This window comes from Bicyclus anynana, chromosome 15 (assembly GCF_947172395.1).
Source record: "Bicyclus anynana chromosome 15, ilBicAnyn1.1, whole genome shotgun sequence".
In the NCBI taxonomy this organism is placed as follows: Eukaryota; Metazoa; Arthropoda; class Insecta; order Lepidoptera; family Nymphalidae; genus Bicyclus; species Bicyclus anynana.
The window spans coordinates 3,598,517-3,617,643 of NC_069097.1; the positions used below are offsets into that span (position 1 = coordinate 3,598,517).

Here is a 19,127-nt window from a genome sequence, read left to right on the forward strand (position 1 = left end):
CTCATATAATCTCAGATGTACAGTTAATCGACCATAAAGGACTACAGCCGCAAACTGTTCAAATAAACTCTTATTTGCTTCGAATTCGGGTAAATAGCTCAATAACGGTGAACATAAATCGGTGTAAGGCGTAGGTATGTCTGCGTTAGCTTCAGATTCATGTACCTACTCGAAATGTTAGAATCTATAAGTAGGTAAATACTTATCACAAAACCGTAAGCAAGTCGAATGGATACATAATTTGTTTTTGCAATAGTAAATATGTATTTTGAAAACTCATAATGAAATATCAAAAACCGATTGACGTGCAGAGATAAAATTTGGCAAGGAGGTAGCTTATAAATAGTAGATGTCCGCTAAAACCGGCTTTGCCAGAGGGTCGGATTAAGGAGGTCTAAAGGCGGACGAAGTCGCGGGCGTCCACTAGTCAATACATATAAATAAAATTGAAGTGTCTGTCTGTGAATTCAAAATAGGTAACTGTGTTTTCTTAAGTGATTATAGTTATTTACACGATACCAAAACAAAAACGATTTATTGAGATTGTTGTCTGTTATTCTGTCATTGGATCTTTGTCTTTGTGTCTGAATCTCTGGAGTGGTTGAATTTGCCTTTAAATGGCCTTTGGAACGGCTTTGTAATGTTTTTTTTTTTCATTGGGTAATAAAGGAGGTTATAGAGAAACTTACAGGCTACTTGTTGTCTTGGAAAAATTAATGGTTCCCGCTCGATTTGTGTAAAACTTTTCACGTTGACGAAGATGCGGGCTAGTCTACTAATATATTAAAAATGTTATTAAAGTGATTTTTTTTATTATTTTCTCACTACTTACTTACTACACAACAGGGCTCACCGAATGAGATGATTGGATATTGCTATTCTAAAGCGGGGTAAGATAAGTTTACAACAATATTTAGGTAGCCTACTGATTCAAATTTTAATAACAACTAGCGGACTGGAATTCAGTTTTCACTAATCCCGTGGGTATCATGGATTATGCCGGGATGAAAAGGAGCCTATGTGTTAAGCCAGAGTAAAATCTATTTCCAATTTAAAAAAAACAGCCAAATTCAGTAGCAGCAGCGCAAAGGAGGAACAAACAAACACACACACACAAACTTTTGCCTTTAAAATATAAGTGTGATATTCCACTAATACACTGAAAACAATACGAAACAAAGGAAGCTAAATCTTCCGGTAACAGCATACACCAAAGATGGCAACGTGAGCATCGTCAGTTGATTTTAAAATGTACAAATGCGCAAATAAATGTATCCGGACAAAGCTCAGCTCACAAAAACTGTACAAACAAAAAGCGATCCCTGTTTATTTACCACGAGAGGTTAAAGGCCTTATCTCGTGTTTCACACAGACTTCACACAATAGGTATTAGGTACCCATGTCTGATTGGGAGATAAAACGCGTTATTACCGATTCAACGCCATTTTATATCCGTTACAAACGACACACTCACCACAATAAGGAAAACGCATGTGTTTTATTTCTGTTTTAATCCATTCCTGACATTGCAAAACGAAGATAAAAGTTATCTCACGAGAAAATAAAATGAAAATAATTTTACATTTACTTATACAATAGGACTAAGACCTTCTTTGAAGGAAAAATGTGTGTCATAGGACATCTTTAATGACATCCTACTAATATTATAAAGGCGAAAATTTGTGTGTAAGTGTGTGTGTCTATGTTTTTTTTCATGCAAGCTGATTCCCGCGGGCTACCTTTAAAAATCCATCCATGTTCATTGCTGTTCTGTATCTAGATATATGAGAAACCGGAATTTGTATCACACTATATGAATATCCTTTTGTTTGGGACGACTTACCTTCATTTGAATTCCATCCTTCGCCACTGATACATAATTTAACACATAAGTAGGAGTACATACACTCTACCTCGGAAAACATAACCCCTCTAAACCCGGACTATTGACGGTTGGTTATAACTATACGAACAATGAACTAAAACAAGAAGGAAAGCATACTTTCTTGTTCTTTTTATTGTGTAAATGAACCAATTTTTAGTGTTCACACCAACAGAATATCAAAGACCAAGACAAAAACCATCGATCGTAGATCGTTAGATGGGCCAAAAAGCGTCGCGGAATTGTCATTGGTTTCGCAAATACTTACGAATGAAAAGTAACAACTTTCTCATTATTCGTGTTGCGGCTTGTGTTTTTAAACTTCCAAAATGTTCACGAAGGCATAATTAAGAGATTAAAGAAGAAAAAAACAGTAAGATATTTTTATAGTCACAGCATGCGCTTGTTGCATACTAAGTTAAGATGTGCGTGCACGTCTTTGAGTAATGACATAACATTGTGCGTTCTTTAATATGGAAGGGCCTATCTAACGATTTATATCGATGACAAAAACCAAGAACAAGTATTCTACGCTTGAAGCAACTTTTCTCGTGCCATTTACATTGAGCGAGCATTAGTATATTCCGTAGAATTGTCACGAACGCAGGAAAAACAACAAAAGAACGCTCTGTTTGTTTACACTAAAATGATTTGAGGAAGACAGGATAGAATGAGCATTCGTTGGTTTAATGTAAATACTCCTTGAACAGGTACAAATAAACAGATGCAACAAGTACTGGAAACTTATTGGATACCGTTAGTGAATCCAAATGTATCCATATATAGGTACACTGCGATGCTGCCAAGGAATACATACGTGCTCTTGTTACAGAGATTGTTTCAATCCAAGCGAAAGGTCGCCATCACGAAATCGCTTGACGTATAAAGATGAAATTCGGAAGGGCCGGATTAACGAGGTCTAAAGGAGGATGAAGTCGCGGGCGTCTACTAGTTCGATATAGTGAAACACATCTAGGACAATGCTCTTAAAAAGGTGTAAATTTAACTGAACCACGAATAATAACAATACGAAACTTGTAAATTGTACCGTCGAATTTCGCAGGCGATAACAATTTTGTAATTTCATTTAATATTTCGCAAACGATGCAGTTCTAAAATTCTCATGTTTTCATCAAATAGTTATCAGTTTTTGGCAAGGCAAAAATCTAAAACTCTTCGTGGTAATTTTTAATAATTCCTGCCTGGCAGATGTGAAACACTCTAAATTATCACGGTCAGACATTTTATTATCAGAAAAATAATTTGTTGTCAAATAAAACACAGGTTATGTGTACTCTAGTAAACAACTCTGTATACACTACGGAGTATACACTATAGGTACCCGAGCTCAGTGTAGCGAGAGAGATGTCTTAATGCCATTAGTCGATTGCGCATGGCGACGCGTCGCCACACCGTACACACTACTGTATATAGACTGTATATATAGGTATCATCATATAACGCCAGAAATTGGTTTTACGTGCGACTATAGATGTTTCACATCAAAAATCTACATTATCAGGGAGTAACATAGTCTATGTTATATCCTCGTACTTCCACAGGAATGCGAACTGCGAGAGTGAAACCGTGAGATTCTGGTATTTAAATATGGAACAGTCAAAAAGTTTATACAGAAGTCGACACCGTTGGGTCATTGCACTTTTACAGGTTTCGCAGCCCGAATGCACATGGGCTTATGCAATATCGATCCGGTTTTGGCCAATCACCCAGTTTTTTTATTCTTTTCTTTTGAACATCGAACACATTCGTCGAGTTCGTGCACTCGTATGTAGCTACAGTGGATAAGGCGTTTTTAACTAACTGTGCTCCCCGGTTTCAATCCCAATTCTGTAGGAAGAGACGAATATCTTAGCATTCCATGGATTCACCGTGCGGGTGCCGGGTCCATCGCGTGGTAGAGAGATGAACTCCGAGCAGAGTCCTGAACTTGTGACTAAAGGATGTAGGGTTAAAGAATTCCTTGACGATCGATCAACACTCCCCGTTCTCTCGTATTAATAACATAAAATTGAAAATTGTGAAAAAAACCCGAATGTCATGAATTTATTAATTACATTTTCGATCAAGTCAGTGCGCTTTCATTTTAGACCCCACTCGAGTATATTTGCAGACATTCGGCTTTTCTTCCCCAATTTCACCCCTCACAACTTTTAAACAGCTCATCCGATTTTCATCAAACATGTCTTAGAACACTCTCGTATAAGTCAACTTTAATACAAAAAAAACTAAATTGAAATCGCTTAATGCGTTCGGGAGCTATGGTACCACAGACAGACAGACACGTCAAACTTATAACTTTTTTATTTAGTGAATAGCTATTAATGTAAAATTACAAACATACATGTCAATTTTATTTATATGTATAGATTACTACATGTATAGATAAATGTATACTCTATGTAAGTTTTAATAGGGTTCCGTAGTCAACAAGGAACCCTACTACGCCATGTCCGTTTATAAGCAGATTTTATTACTAGAAAACTGTAATTTTGCAAGAAACAAATCTACTTTCTCAAGATATAAGTAAGATGTATACCCATTAGTGTTTTAATAAACTTTGTTTTGAAGTAAGTAAATAAACCTGGCTATAACTTAGTAGCGATGCAAGAAGGTGCAAGGTCGAAGCTAGTGTTGGTAAATCTTTCATAAGAGAAATCCGTTAAACATTTACCGACATTAGGTATAATATTAATGGTTATAATGTACAAGTTTATGAGAATAATAACTGACGAATATCTATGGAATCGAGGTTAAGGCTGACGTTGGATAAACCTAACAATAAGGCAATCAAAATCTTTATATTTATATTTTTTATACGTCTCAGTCATGATACTTTTGTGTACCTAACAGATTACTAATCGCGTAATTTATTTTATGTTATTTTATCATTTATACTAGCGGACGCCCACGACTTGGTCCGCGTGGAAATCAATGTAAACTTTCAAGCCCTATTTCACCACTTTAGAGCCTGAATTTAAAAAAATATTTAAATTACATTATATTTCGTATTTTTTTAAGATTTATAAACAAATTTTTAAAACTGTAACTCTAAAAATGAAGGACTTTCCATACAAACTTTCAACTCCTATTTCACACCTCATTTTATTTTCGCAATAAATAGTATCATGTAACCTTTTCTGTATTATGGTCTTAAACCGTGCCAAGTTTCATTTGAATTCATACAGTAGTTTCAGCGTGATGCCCGAATAACAAAAAAACACGGACAGACAGACAGACAAAAAATCGAAACACCAGAGCCTTCTGACCACTTTACCAATGAACATCGATTCGGATGAATTCTACGACGCCTAAGTCTGTTATTATAATTTTATATTTCCTTTTATTTTATAATAAGTTTAGGTAAAAGGTAAAAGTAAATATGTCAGCGTATTGCAATTATGGGTTGGCTAAAAAAAATCATGATTAATTAACAATTAAATTTTTTTTGGGTCGGGGTATTGATGAAGTCGTCCTGAGATGCCTAAGATTAAATTGTAATAAATAAGTTTAAAATAATATGAGTCTCAATTGTAAATAATGTTTTGCAAATTGAAGATGATTATAGTATTCATTTAAAGCACAGTTCGTATTTCATTTACTATAGTTCACCTTCGTAAAGAACAATGGTTCAGTTGGAATTCCAATTAAATATAATTACACATTTTCTAGTTGCTTAGAATAACAACGCGCGTGCAGATACCAAATCTTGTTAAGTACTTATAAATTATTTGAAATCTCAATTAAAACAGATAAACGCTTCATCATTATTAACCGTATATATTTTGCTGACCTCCGTGGCGCAGTGGTATGATGGATTACAAGACGAAGGTCCTGGGTTCGATCCCCGGCTGGGAAGTTTGGCAAGTGGGAGGCTTAGGCCGTGGCTAGTTACCAGTTATTATTGTGTTCGGTGGCTAATAGACCACAGTTATTGAATAAGCCAACAGGTGAGATCGCAGTGCAAACTTATTTAATAAAGCTCTGAATGACATCTCATGGACTACTTCTAACAAGTTTTCGCTAACGTCCCAGTTAGAACGAGACTATCCTTCAAAAAACTTTACGCTCATTGAAGTTAGAGAAAGACAAAAGTTTCAACAAAGAGATACGGGTTCCGAAGTTGAAATAATAATAATAAATAAGTAAATAAGACGATATAAACCAGTTATGTAAACCGGTTGCAAAAAACATGGCCAAGGTCTAGGATTGATATGCAGTTATTAATAATTCAGTCATCCCGCAAAAAACTTGTACTCAGTTCAGAGATCACGGACAATCATCAAGTAATAGATTAATTATCAAATAGTACGATATTCTAATAAAAAAATGTTGCTATTTTTGAATTATATATAATCAAAAAGTCTCGGACTTTCTACCAATTTGTTATCAACGACTGATTGTCGCAGTGGGTCCTGCTTAAAGCATCCAAGGTCGTGAGTTCGATTGTCGATTCCCATAAATGAAAATTATTTGTGTGATGCACAAGGATGAGTTCCAATATTTGGGTGCTATATATATGAAGTGTCTATAGATAATCATACAAAACAGAAACTTCAAATCGAAATAAAAATTAACGAAGTTCACCCAGATAAGCCCACTGTCCTTTATATAGGACGGACAAAATAACAAAAAAATATCAAGTTACCCACATAAATTATAGATTTGTTTTGTGGTGAAACGAAATAAGAAGACTATACTTTATTATAGTAATGGTTTTTATAATGTTTTTCTGATAGCATGGGTACGGTGACAGTTCGTTTCGCTCTTGAAAGTTTGCCGCAATTCACGATAATAGTATGTATTATGAACATCATAAGGCAACTGTCACCATACCCATGCTATCTGAAAAACACTTTAATATGCAGTATTGACCATGTTGATACCCCAAATTAGCCTATTCTTTTTAATATTACAGACAATATTCTTTTTAACACGTTCGCTGCGGCACTGATTTTTCTGTACTTTCCTCTGGTGCGATACGAGGTTTTTTGACCTCTTACTAAAACTTAGTAGTGCGGCACGAGGTCCATCGACCTCGTGACCCTTGAGTCGCTAGACGTACGAGGTCAATTGACCTTGTACCGCAGCGAACGTGTTAATAATTTTTTTCATCTATTTTAAGAGTTTTCGAACTAAATTACTTAAACAGCTTTTTGTAAAGATTTCAATTAAAAATTGTTTCGGGCTTATCTGGGTAATGAACAAATTAGATCAGAATCCATTTTGTGTACCGACTACATAAAGTTCCGACTAGCGCTACATTTCTACATTACTAGAGAATTATTACAGAAAATGTTTCTCGCATACTACGTCAGAGCATAATGTTATATTTACTGAGAAACTTGCATAATAAAGGGAAACATAAGTGAAATATAACAGAGCTTTACCGGCACAGCCTTTATGCATACAAGTATTAGACTAGAGTAAAATACTCTTATGTAAATTTTACTCACTGATATTCCCTAACTTTCTTAACTACTACCGGATGCTCGTAACTATGTTCGAAGATTTTTTTTTACAAATTGAAAAATTTTCAAAATATCTTCAATGTACAGACAATGTACAGTATTCGTATTATAGGTAAGTAATAAGTATAGATTCTAGATGGCGCTGGCGTCCGTTATGCCACGGTAACGTTTGGTGTTACAAATGGTATAAGTAAAATCTCAAATTGCGAATAAATGTAAAGAATTCGACCAGTTTTATTATAAGTATAGATATAGATAGATGTCAGTCTCATTGGGTGTGTATAGTTGCGGCGTGAAAGAGTTACAAACACACATACACAAAAACTTTCGCCTTTATAATATAAGTCAGATGAAAAGTGTGACAAGTTACGAGTATATAGCAGCTTCCATTAGCTTGTTTCTCGAAGATTTTTTATAACCAGGAACAGTTTATTTTTTATAATTGAAATATTTTTGTACTCCTATTTCGCAGAAATAAGAAAAATATTTTTTATACAAGTTTTAAGCATTTTCATTGACAAACATTTTTTAAACAACAGTAAATATTATAAAATTGAAATTCTTCAAAGTAACGCATTGAACATCTTCGAACACTGAAAGCTGAATGAGCAAAATGTTGATTTTAAATGAAACTTGCACTATTTAATCGAACAAGGTGTTTGCTAAGTCCCCTTGTACAATAAATAGCCTACGCTTGCACTAGTTACGATCATACGACAAAATAGGCCAAGGTAAGGTATAATCCGAACCCTTGAATCGACATATTGACTATAAGCTTTTAGACTGCTAAAGTTTCTGTTCAATACGTTCTATTTTATAATATTGCGCGGACTAAGAGTCTAAGTTTAACAGTGGAATTCATAGACGTTGTGGGGGCACCCCTAGGAGATCATTCACCCGCTGGGTGTTAAATTCTCAAACAAATACTTAGGTTAAATTCGTCATTCAGCGGCTGAATGATCGCCTGGGGGTGTCCCCTAAAAGTCTATGAAATACACTGTAAGCTACATATCACCTCTCCTATAGGGAAGGAGGCCTATAATGTGCCGTTAAAATGGGCTAATAATGAAAATTATTAATATTTATTAATAGCACTACAATATTGCAATAATGGTAAGGAAGGAATGTTTTTACTTTAATGTACTCCATTCTCCTGTCATTGATCGAACTCTGGCAACATCGTATCTGTCTAACTTATTTGAGACTAGCCAAGTAGCCAACTATGCAGGATAAAGGACCTTTACATAACAATAATTTAGTAGAAGATATATTCTATTCAGCTCGAAGGGTGCTGGTTCAATCCTCACCCCGTTGGCCTATTGTCGTACCCACTTCTAGCACAGTCTTTCCCGACTAGTTAGAGGAGAATGGGAACATTGGTCATATTATAAAATATATGGAAAATAGTTTTTTTTTTTTAAATAAGACTACACCTTTATGATGAAAGAAACGAAAGGGAAACCAGCGAATAAGAGATTTGTACAAGCTTATTGTATTGTGTGGACGTATAGCAAAAAACTCTCCTCTCTCTCTGATCCTGTTCTTGTTGCACATCTTCCGATGCACACAACGGTAATAAAGGACACAACATAAAGGCTTTGTACGTATTTCAGTCACGGACAAAGAGTGCAACCGTGTTTTATACTTCGCTTTATTTTATTTTGTGGCTTACGCTTTCGAGGTAAACCATCTACATACACGCGTATAGGTAGGTTTAGAATGTGGCTTTGTAAAATGAGCCTGGAGAGCCAGACCTTATTTTGTAAAAGCTGAATGTTTGCTCCTGAGATTGATTTTATCAAGTACGGTAGACTATAACGAAGTTTGGCATGTTTCAAGGATCCATGTCTTCAATTTCTCAAGTAATAAACGTATGTTTTTACACAAGAGTAGTTGTGTAATGAGCATGGATGTTTTTCAGTGTCTGTGTGTGTCTGTGTACTCTTGACGGCCTTAGTGGCGCAGTGGTATGCGCGGTGGATTTACAAGACGGAGGTTCGATCCCCGGCAGGGCCGACTGTGGTTTTCTTAATTGGTCCAGGTCTGGCTAGTGGGTGGCTTCGGCCGTGGCTAGTTACCACCCTGCCGGCAAAGACGTACGGCCAAGCAATTTAGCGTTCCGGTACGATGCCGTGTAGTAGCCGATAACATCAACATCCTCCTCCTGACAAGTTAGCCCACTTCCATCTTAGATTGCATCAGACAGATTGTAATCAAGGGCTTACTTGTAAAGAATAAAAAAAAACTTTCTGAGTTTTATAAAAAGAGGTGTATCTGGCTATGCAGCTTCTCTTTCTATATGGTACGAGTAGGTTACGGTGGCTTTGTTGACTTGAATTGGAATAAAACCGCGCACGGTCTAGTTAAACTTTGCAGAAATTAACGAAGTTAAATATTCAACAAGAGTTACGACTTCTTTTTGAATTACACCAGGGAGCTTATAAAATGTTCGTTGTCTGCTTTACACATATTTAATAAGTGAACTTTATTATTTTAAGTGGCTCTAGATTGCTTTAGTTAGTTAATTTGTTAATAATTTATGTTTAATCAAGAATTATTTTTTAATCGAATAATATTGTGATCTAGATCCCAAGATAGCGGTACGTCGAGGCTCCTACTTCGACGATAATAATGATAAATAATACAAATATTTACTAAAATATAAAATGTAAGTATAAAAATGCCTCTCAAGAAAATAGAAATCAAATTTTAAATACGTTTATAATATACAATAAATCCGATAGTTCGTATATAGTCCGATAGTATCTGATAGTTGAGGAACTCCAAGGTATTCTGGGATGATGTCGCAGCCCGCCCACTAGGTAGACGGACGACATCAAAATATTGCGGGAAACCGTTGGATGCAATCATCTTAAGACCACGGTGTTTGAAAGACAAAATGTATATGTATAGTGCCTGGCGTTCACCTACTCGGGAGGGGGGATAACCCACCACTTCTCACTATTTCTCCAGCCTTAAGGTAATAGGTCGAAATGTCGCAGGTACTTGTTCATGGCGTGTTCCTTGGACCCCCTTCTGACTAAGCGACCGACCCGTCGTCGCCGTCAACTATAACCCACCTGCCAGACACTATACAAGTGACATGGGAAGTAAGCACAGACTTCATGTGGCCACGTTTCTTGCGCTGCCGGATTTCATGACGCTCGTCCTGCCCACAGTCCCAATTTTGTCGGCGCAAGTGTAAGTCAAAGGACAGTATGTGTGGACCTATAACGCAACATTACGGCAGCGCAAGTAAAAGCGCCAGGATCGGCATAATATCTAACGACAAAGACGTGCCGACAACCGATTTAACGTTCCGGTAGGATGTCATGTAGAAACCGAAAGGGGTGTGGATTTTCATCCTCCTCCTAATAAGTTAGCCGGCTTCCATCTTAGATTGCATCATCACTTCAGGTATAGTCAAGGGCTAACTTGTAAAGAATAAAAAAAACAAGTAGTTTAAAAAAGTGTGTGTCAGCTCCGACGCACATAAAGTACTATATCAGATCGACTGTCTAAATACGTGTATGTTGCCTCGCAGCATACACTATGTGCGTCTCAATACCACGCCTGAAAAGTGAAAGGTGCGCAATCGAGGAGTAGCAGGCCGCGGCGTGCGCGCCCGCCAACAGCGTGCACATGCGTACGGTGAAAGGTGCGCAGAATAGGTTGCGCACAAAAACGTATTGCTGTCATTCGTTCATCGAATTTTACTGCCCATATTTTTTTCATTGCGGGGGGCTATATATGAAAAATCGATTCATAAGGAGTAATCATCAAAAACTTACCGGCAGCGGGAAGGGTGAGTTTCTCTGCGGCATGCCGAAGGGTCCCCTGGGCTCGGGACGCTCTTGAGCCGGCGCTGGTCTGATGGGCAGGCGCACTGGCCCTGACAGGGGGAAGGCGAACACTTGCGACTGGGGGTCAGGGAACATTGGGCCAGCTCTGCAACAAATATACATAGGTCAACAAATAAATACACACATACATAGATTATAAACTAACGGTATTTACAATTTCACGGTGACATATTTAATAAAACTTATAAACCTTTCTCTTGAAAAATTCTATCTCTTGATGATCACTGCATAAAAGGACAGCGGGAAATACTTTAAATTACCTATCATATATCTTGAGATTTACTTGTTTGCAGATTCGATTGCACTTACATGTACTAGTATTTGATAGCGTAAGTACCTACGTGGCATTTACGATACATTAAAAAATTTCTCGTGAAAACTTGATCAAAAAATTGAGAGACCATATAAAAATTTTATATGAAGGAAAGCCGAAATCTAAATTTTCGAGAAATTCGTTAATAACTCAAAGATAAAAATCTACTCAAGCGCATACTTAATTTGAATTATTATTACATTAGTTAGAATTACATCTTGACAATTATCAGTAGGTAATTGTCGAAATGTCGTATCTATAATTATATACAAATCTCAGTAATTAGGTCACCACATTCAATATTGTAATTAGCGCTAAATGAGATCATCGACTAGGTACATGATAATGTTTAGGGATTACGGATTGAATAATTCAAATTAATTAAATTCTCTTACAATACCGTCATTAATAGAACGTGACATCAATTCGTACTTTATGACTTATCTGTCCTGTCCTCGGACGAATTATGTAAAGACCCGACTCGCTAGAAGTTACTCTCTCTGTCAAAGATCAAGAATCAACGATCTAACGCGTTTATAAAAACTGTTGCTATAAAATCGATGCTTCATTGTTGTATCCGTTATCGTCGTGTAAAGATCTCCTTATAAATGCCGTTTGTGTATTGTGCAGTTTACAGTTTACCTCGTCCCCCTCAAAAAAAATTACAGACAATTTTGCTGGCGAATTTTGTTGGGTACGAGGACAGATTCATATGTATTTGGTTTGAGATGGCTTCCTCATTAGCCCATGTGACTTCATATCACGAGGTCTTGTGTTCGAGTCCTACAAAATACTGAGCTTTTATTTATTCCTGGTAAGTAAAGTTCTCAGCCCGAAGTTTGGAAGGTAGTGTTACCCCCGGGTACGCAGATCACAGAGATCGTTAAAGAGTCAAAGATTATCAATCTAAGCCCTCCAACCTTGGTGGCTTTTTTAGCTGGAGAGAGGCTCTGACCTTGGCTAGTTACCACGCTAACGGCAAAGAAGTAACGCCAAGCGATTTAATGTCGGTACGATGTCGTGTAGAAACCGAAACGGTTGTAGATTTTCATCCTCCTCCTAACTAGTTAAGTTAGCCCGCTTCCATCTTAGATTGCATCATCACTTACCATCAAGTGAGATTGATTTAGTTAGTCAACTTGTAAAAAAAAAACCCCGCACTCGAACAAGGTTAATGGTTTTAAGTTCTGTTTATAATATCCACTTGACGTTGTGATTTTTGTTAACAATAGCTTACGGAATACGAAAAATGCGGTTGTTATTTAATCAACGCACAAACGTTTTTCAAGGAATTTTCTAAAGTAATCATCTAAAAGGTATAAAACCACTTTGCGGCGTTCATATTGCTGCCACGTAAGTCTAGGCAAACGCCCCAACCACTATTGCTAATCAGCCGTAATTACAGTCAAGCGCAAACTAAAAATATATGTTTTTTTTTTATTTTATAACTTTTTTGATTATTCTTTTCTGCTGCTAGATTTGATAAGCGATACAGCCTATAGTAAAACGCATTTGCCTGGACGGCACCTAATCAAATTCAAATAAATACATTCCAAGTGGGTTTAGATTACAAGCACATTTAAAACAGTCGATAAGCATTCGAAATATTTGCTTTGAGTACAAGTAATGGGAAATATCACCGCTTAGTACATGTTCAAGTAGGTATCTACATCGGACTAATCACTAATATCGCACCCATGTTCACGACCAAATTGTCTGTCAGCGTGTGAAAATAATGAGCTTAGATTAAGTTTAACTACACAAAAAGGTATTTTTACGGAGATCTTCAACCGACGAACAAGATTACAACTATAAAACATCGATACTGTAGAGCCAGTTTTTATAATCGCATTAGATCGTTGATCATAATTGTTGACAGAAAAGTAACATCTAGCGAGACAGGTCCATAAGTAATTTGTCTATGGTATTTACTAATTGCTGTGCTTATGCTTACCTTTCGCCATCACCACCATGGCAGATGATAGCGATGCGCTCAGCCTGAGCACTGCGAGGGGCGAAAGCTCCGAGGATGTTGAAGGGGAACCGCCTCTCCATGGGCTCCTCATTGCGTCTCTCCACAACGCAGTTCATACGGCCTCTGTAGTACAAATACGAATATATTAATCACTAGTAGACTCCGCGCGGTAAAACTCGCGTGGTTCCCGTACCCGTAGGGATACGGGGATAAAATATAGCCTATAGCACTCGGGGATAGAGTAGCTTTCGAACAGTGAAAGAATTTTTCAAATCGGGTCAGTAGTTCCAGAGCCTACTCAAAACATACAAACAATAAAATCTATCCTCTTTATAACATTCGTATAGATATGTAAAGGTACATCATCATCATTATCAGCTTATTTTAATAGCCTCCCTTCGTATAGGAGAGGGTTTATGGAGCTTAGACGAAACTGCTCCAATACGGATTGGCATAAGGTGATTTTTAATAGTGTCTATCAGATGTAAATGACAGTATCTGGGATGACGGCTTAACGTGTCTTCGAGGGACGGGGGTGACACCACTAACTTCTTAACTCCTGGCTGATAATATAAACTGAAAAAAAGCTCCGTCATAAATTTATAACACACTAGCTGACGCCGCGCGGTTTCACCCGCGTGGTTCCCGTTTCCGTAAGAATCCAGGGATAATATATAGCCTATAGCCTTCCTCGATAAATGGGCTATCTAACACTGAAAGATTTTTTCAAATCGGAACAGTAGTTCCTAAGATTAGCGCGTTCAATCAAACAAACAAACTCTTCAGCTTTATTATATTGGTATAGATAGATAGTGTGTAGTCGCAGGATTCGTAAGCCGTTTTGTGTGCCCCGAAATGAGAGCCTTTAACGCATCGTTACGCTATGATAAGTATGCTTGTGTGTATGTGTGATGGTAATTAGCTTAGCTCTTACGCTCACATAGACACAGAAGTGGCTTACGTTTGGAGTAAAAAATTGTTAGGTCTATAGGTTATGAGTCTAAGAGCTCCGTATTGCATAGCCAGTGCGCTAACATGCGACCAACGAGATAATCTCGTGGCGAGAAATAGACAAAATTCAAACAATGGCGGCGCAACCGGAAATATCGCTATCTTTTTCATTGCGTTGGTACGAAAGATATGGGACAACTCCCACACCATTAAACAAATTTTTGTCAATATTTCTCGTCTAGGGCTCGAACCTCGTTATCCTAATCCACACAGGCTTACCACTGGACTTACGAGGCAGTTACATAAGGTACATAATACCTACTCCACAAACTATAAGTCTCTCACTGCGCTTCGTTGAAAGTTATGCTTGGAAGTAATTTTCCAAGAAACCTGACTCGAGCTTACTTATCAAGAGAGAATAAAGGAACTTCAAAGGAATTGATTTCTGTAGTTTATTATTCACTCTGACCTTTTAGCACTATTGAGAATAATTTCCACCATGAGATTGAATTACCAGGATTTTATTTAAATGATGGTAAGTGATGATGCAATCTAAGACGGAAGCGGGCTAACGTGTAAGAATGTCGTGTCTACACGACTTCATACCGGTACGCAAAATCTAAAATAAATCGAATACCTACTTCGGGTGCTTTGGGCAAAGAAACACAAGAGGCACTGCGCTCCGAATTCGCTTATATTGTCGACAAAATTATAGCGAGGGTTACAGGGTTATGTTTTGCATTAGCACTAATATCACATTACACCTCTCTGACCGAGTAATTATCCCTATTGCCGTGGAAACCTTTAGGCCGTGGAGTCGCAGTGCGAAATTTGTTTCCAAATCATTTCAGCGCGGCTAATTGCCTAGGCTGGCGACAGACACGCCGGCTCAATTTTTGCGCTTAAGATTCCTGTCTGCCCAACGCGCAAATGCAGTTAATATACTTGCCACCATTTCACGTTGACAAAATTTGTATCGTCATTATCAACCCATATTCGGCTCACTGATGAGCTCAAGTCGTCTCTCAGAATAAGAGGGGTTTGGCCAATAGTCCACCACGCGCACAATGCGGATTGGTAGACTTCACACACGCAGAGAATTAAGAAAATTCACTGGTATGCAGGTTTTCTCACGATGTTTTCCTTCACCGTTTGAAACACGTGATATTTAATTTCGATTATGATTTGTATACGGTAGTTTGAGTTTCTTAACCACTTATACAATTGTAATTGAAAAAGAAAGAAAGAAAAAACAATGCCAAAGCACTATTGTAGTGTCTAATGCCTCAATCACCTGGGCAAGACACGACTATAACTCAAGTAACAAGTAGTCGAAACATAAACACCACTCTGTCGTATTCGGAAAACCTTGAAAACCTAAAACTAAACTTAATAATACTCCCCTTATAGCAGGTGTATGTAGGTTAATGACATCATGTACGACACCTGTCTTCACCTAATTTACTATGACACCTGTTTACCATGACACCTGTTTACCTAATTACTTTTAAAGCCTTGACTTTTGCACGCTCATAGCTCCAATACAATAGACCACCAAAATAAGGTCACACCAATAAATCAATGTTACGGTCAACAATACTGCACAAAGTAACCAAAATTCGCCTGTTTACTAAGAAAATGAAAATGTATTGTAACTTGGTGTGTCATTGAATCAATCGTACATACCTAGTGATAGATGTCCTGATTTTTAACCGATTCCAAAAAAGGGAGGAGGTTCTCAATTCGACGCGTACGTTTTCTTCTTTTTAATGTTTGTTATATAACCTCATAAATTCGTCATTTATAAACCAATTTTAATAATTCTTTTTTCTTTGAAAATGTATACTTTCAGATTGGTTCCATTTTATTTTCATGAACATCGGTAAAATAGTTTAGTGTTAAAATAGCCTGCCAGCCATACCTTAGTATTAGAGTTAGATAGATGCAACATGTTAATAAGAGAGTCGTGATAGAACAGTGGATATGACCTCTGCCTCCGATTCCGAAGGGTGTGGGTTCGAATCCGGTACGCGGCATGCACCTCCAACTTTTCAGTTGTGTGCATTTTAAGAAATTAAATATCACGTGTCTCAAACGGTGAAGGAAAACATCGTGAGGAAACCTGCATACCAGAGAATTTCTTAATTCTCTGAGTGTGTGAATTCTGCCAATCCGCATTGAGCATGGTGGACTATTGGCCTAACCCCTCTCATTCTGAGAGAAGACTCGAGCTCAGCAGTGAGCCGAGGGTTGATAATGATGATGATGATGATGATCGTTACATAGTCAGACATGTTACGCTAGGTCGCATTGGAAAAGCATGATGGGTTTGAGCTCTAAACCAAATCCCTTCTATAAATAGGGCCTGCTGGCCTATTCACTATTACTAACACTAATTTGGTCTTTATTAACAACCTATTAAAAAACATCAAATCCACTGATAAATGTCATCTACTGTATGATATACACGAAGAGTTGTCAGTTGGCACGGGATGACATTTGTTACATAGCATCTCAATTTCAAATTAGCCTGCCGGCCATACTGGGGTATTAGAGTTAGATAGATGCAACATGTTAATATCATTCCTGTGATTGGTATTTCCTTTGGCATATTCTGGTTTAATAAAATCATATTTTATTAAAAATATTGAAAAGCAGAGATATTTCCTTTTAGAAAATATTCCAACTAATATTGTCGTATATTCTAACAAAGCATAAAAATTTTAATAAAAAAAATTCAACCGACTTCCAACTCAAAAAATAACTTTAACTAAAAAGCAAAAAATAACATCCTACCTATGTGCTACCTTTTGATCAGTTTGAAGGCGGTGCCAAGCCAGTGATGTTTTAATTAAATACGTTTAAACTACAAAATTTCTGTGGTTATTCCAGAAACAGCTTTAATTAAAACACGACACTGGCTTGGCACCGCCTTCAAACTGATCAGAAGGTAGCACATAGGTAGGATGTTATTTTTTGCTTTTTAGTTAAAGTTATTTTTTGAGTTGGAAGTCGGTTGAATTTTTTTTATTAAAATTTTTATTTTTTTATTTTTAGTGTTAGCATACCCACTGCGTGTGTACAGTCACAACCTATCTAAGTGGAAAGTTCTTATCAATACAAAATTATCAAGTCCAAACACAAGGTAGCTACTGTGAGCCGTCGAGGAGTTCTCTTCACTGTGCTTCGTCTTCATCACCAGACCCTTAATACAGTCGCAATCCATCTAGGTGGAAAGTTCTCATCAATACAAATTTATCAAGTCCAAACACAAGGTAGCTACTGTGAACCGTCGAGGAGTTCTCTTCACTGTCCCTCGTCTTCATCACCAGACCCTTAATACAGTCACAACCCATATATAGGTGGAAAGTACTCATCAATACAAATTAATCAAGCCCAAACAAAAGGTGACTACTGTAAATCCTTGACGAGTTCCATCGTCTGTGTTTCGGCTCCATCATCAGACCAACTCCAAACCTTCATAAAGTTGTAGTGGTTTAAAATACCTTATGGAAACACTAACAAACGTACTAGCCGTCTCTACAACTTTCGAAAGTTCCCCTCCATTTCTTCAGGATGCCATCATCAGATCCTGACATGAAAAAAATGGGACCACCCTGGAAGTAAACCCTACAAAACAAAAAAAGAATTTTCAAAATCGGTCCATAATTGACGGAATTATCGCTGGACATACATAAAAAAAAAAAAAAAAAAAAAAAAAAAAAAAAACATACATACAGCCGAACGTAGAACCTCCTCCTTTTTGGAAGTCGGTTAAAAATATTTGCACTGGTAGACCACTATGATAAAATTTAATAAAGTTCGACGAATGGGTTTTTAATAAAATCATATAAAAGAGTGCCCTGCCATGGGGATTGAGAACTAGATTATTGGCTGTGATAATAATTTTTTGACAAATCTTTTATACTAGTAATTTTTTTTTTTATAAAATTAATAGTCAGTTAGTTAGTAATAATAGGTTATATTAGTTAGTTTGACAAATGTACCAAATAATGGCATAGCTACATGTTTTAAATCTAATTGTGAATGTTGTTAAAATCTTTTAAAAGCTATAGCTCACATGGACTTGAAATAACTTATTGGCAGTTTATTTTAATAAATAACATAAAATTGGAAATTTTGAAACCCCCGAATGTTATGAAATTATTAATTACACGCTCGATCAAGTCGTCGATATTCTTTCATTTGAGACCCCACTCGAGTGTATTTGCAGACATTCGGTTGTTTTTCCCCACTTTTAACCCCCACAACTTTTAAAAGGCTCAACCGATTTTCATCAAATATGTCTAAGATCGGAAGCTATGGTGCCACAGACAGACAAACACGTCAAACTTTTAGCACCCTTCGTTTTGCATCGAGGATTAATAAATAAATGAAATAAAATAATGACAAGCAAATAAAATTCGTCGTTGCTTACTTTTGGCTGTTAGCTAAGAATGCGCCGGCGAGTTCGTCGAGGTCGAACTGGATGGGCAGCTTGAACATTGGTCGGATGAGGTCGTCTTCGTCGTCCTCGCCGGAGCTGTCGGACTCGGAGCTCTCGTCGCTGCCAGAGTTCGCCGTGTCAGTCTTATCGTCGTCGATTTTCTGAAAACAAACACATAGTATTTACTACACGTGCAGTTGCACTGAC

General features: G+C 37.2%; 1 protein-coding gene across 3 annotated transcripts in view; it reads right to left on the reverse strand.

Annotated features, from left to right (window-relative positions):
* The window catches only part of LOC112051648 (gametogenetin), a 94,907-nt gene that overhangs the window by 37,517 nt on the left and 38,263 nt on the right, over positions 1–19,127 (reverse strand). For all 3 annotated transcript variants that reach the window (XM_052885815.1, XM_024090374.2, XM_024090373.2), the window contains exons 4-6: positions 18,912–19,081; positions 13,502–13,645; positions 11,163–11,319 (exon numbers count right to left, since the gene is read on the reverse strand). In XM_052885815.1, coding sequence (XP_052741775.1) covers positions 11,163–11,319; positions 13,502–13,645; positions 18,912–19,081 — 471 coding nt within the window. The remainder of the gene's footprint in view (positions 1–11,162; positions 11,320–13,501; positions 13,646–18,911; positions 19,082–19,127) is intronic.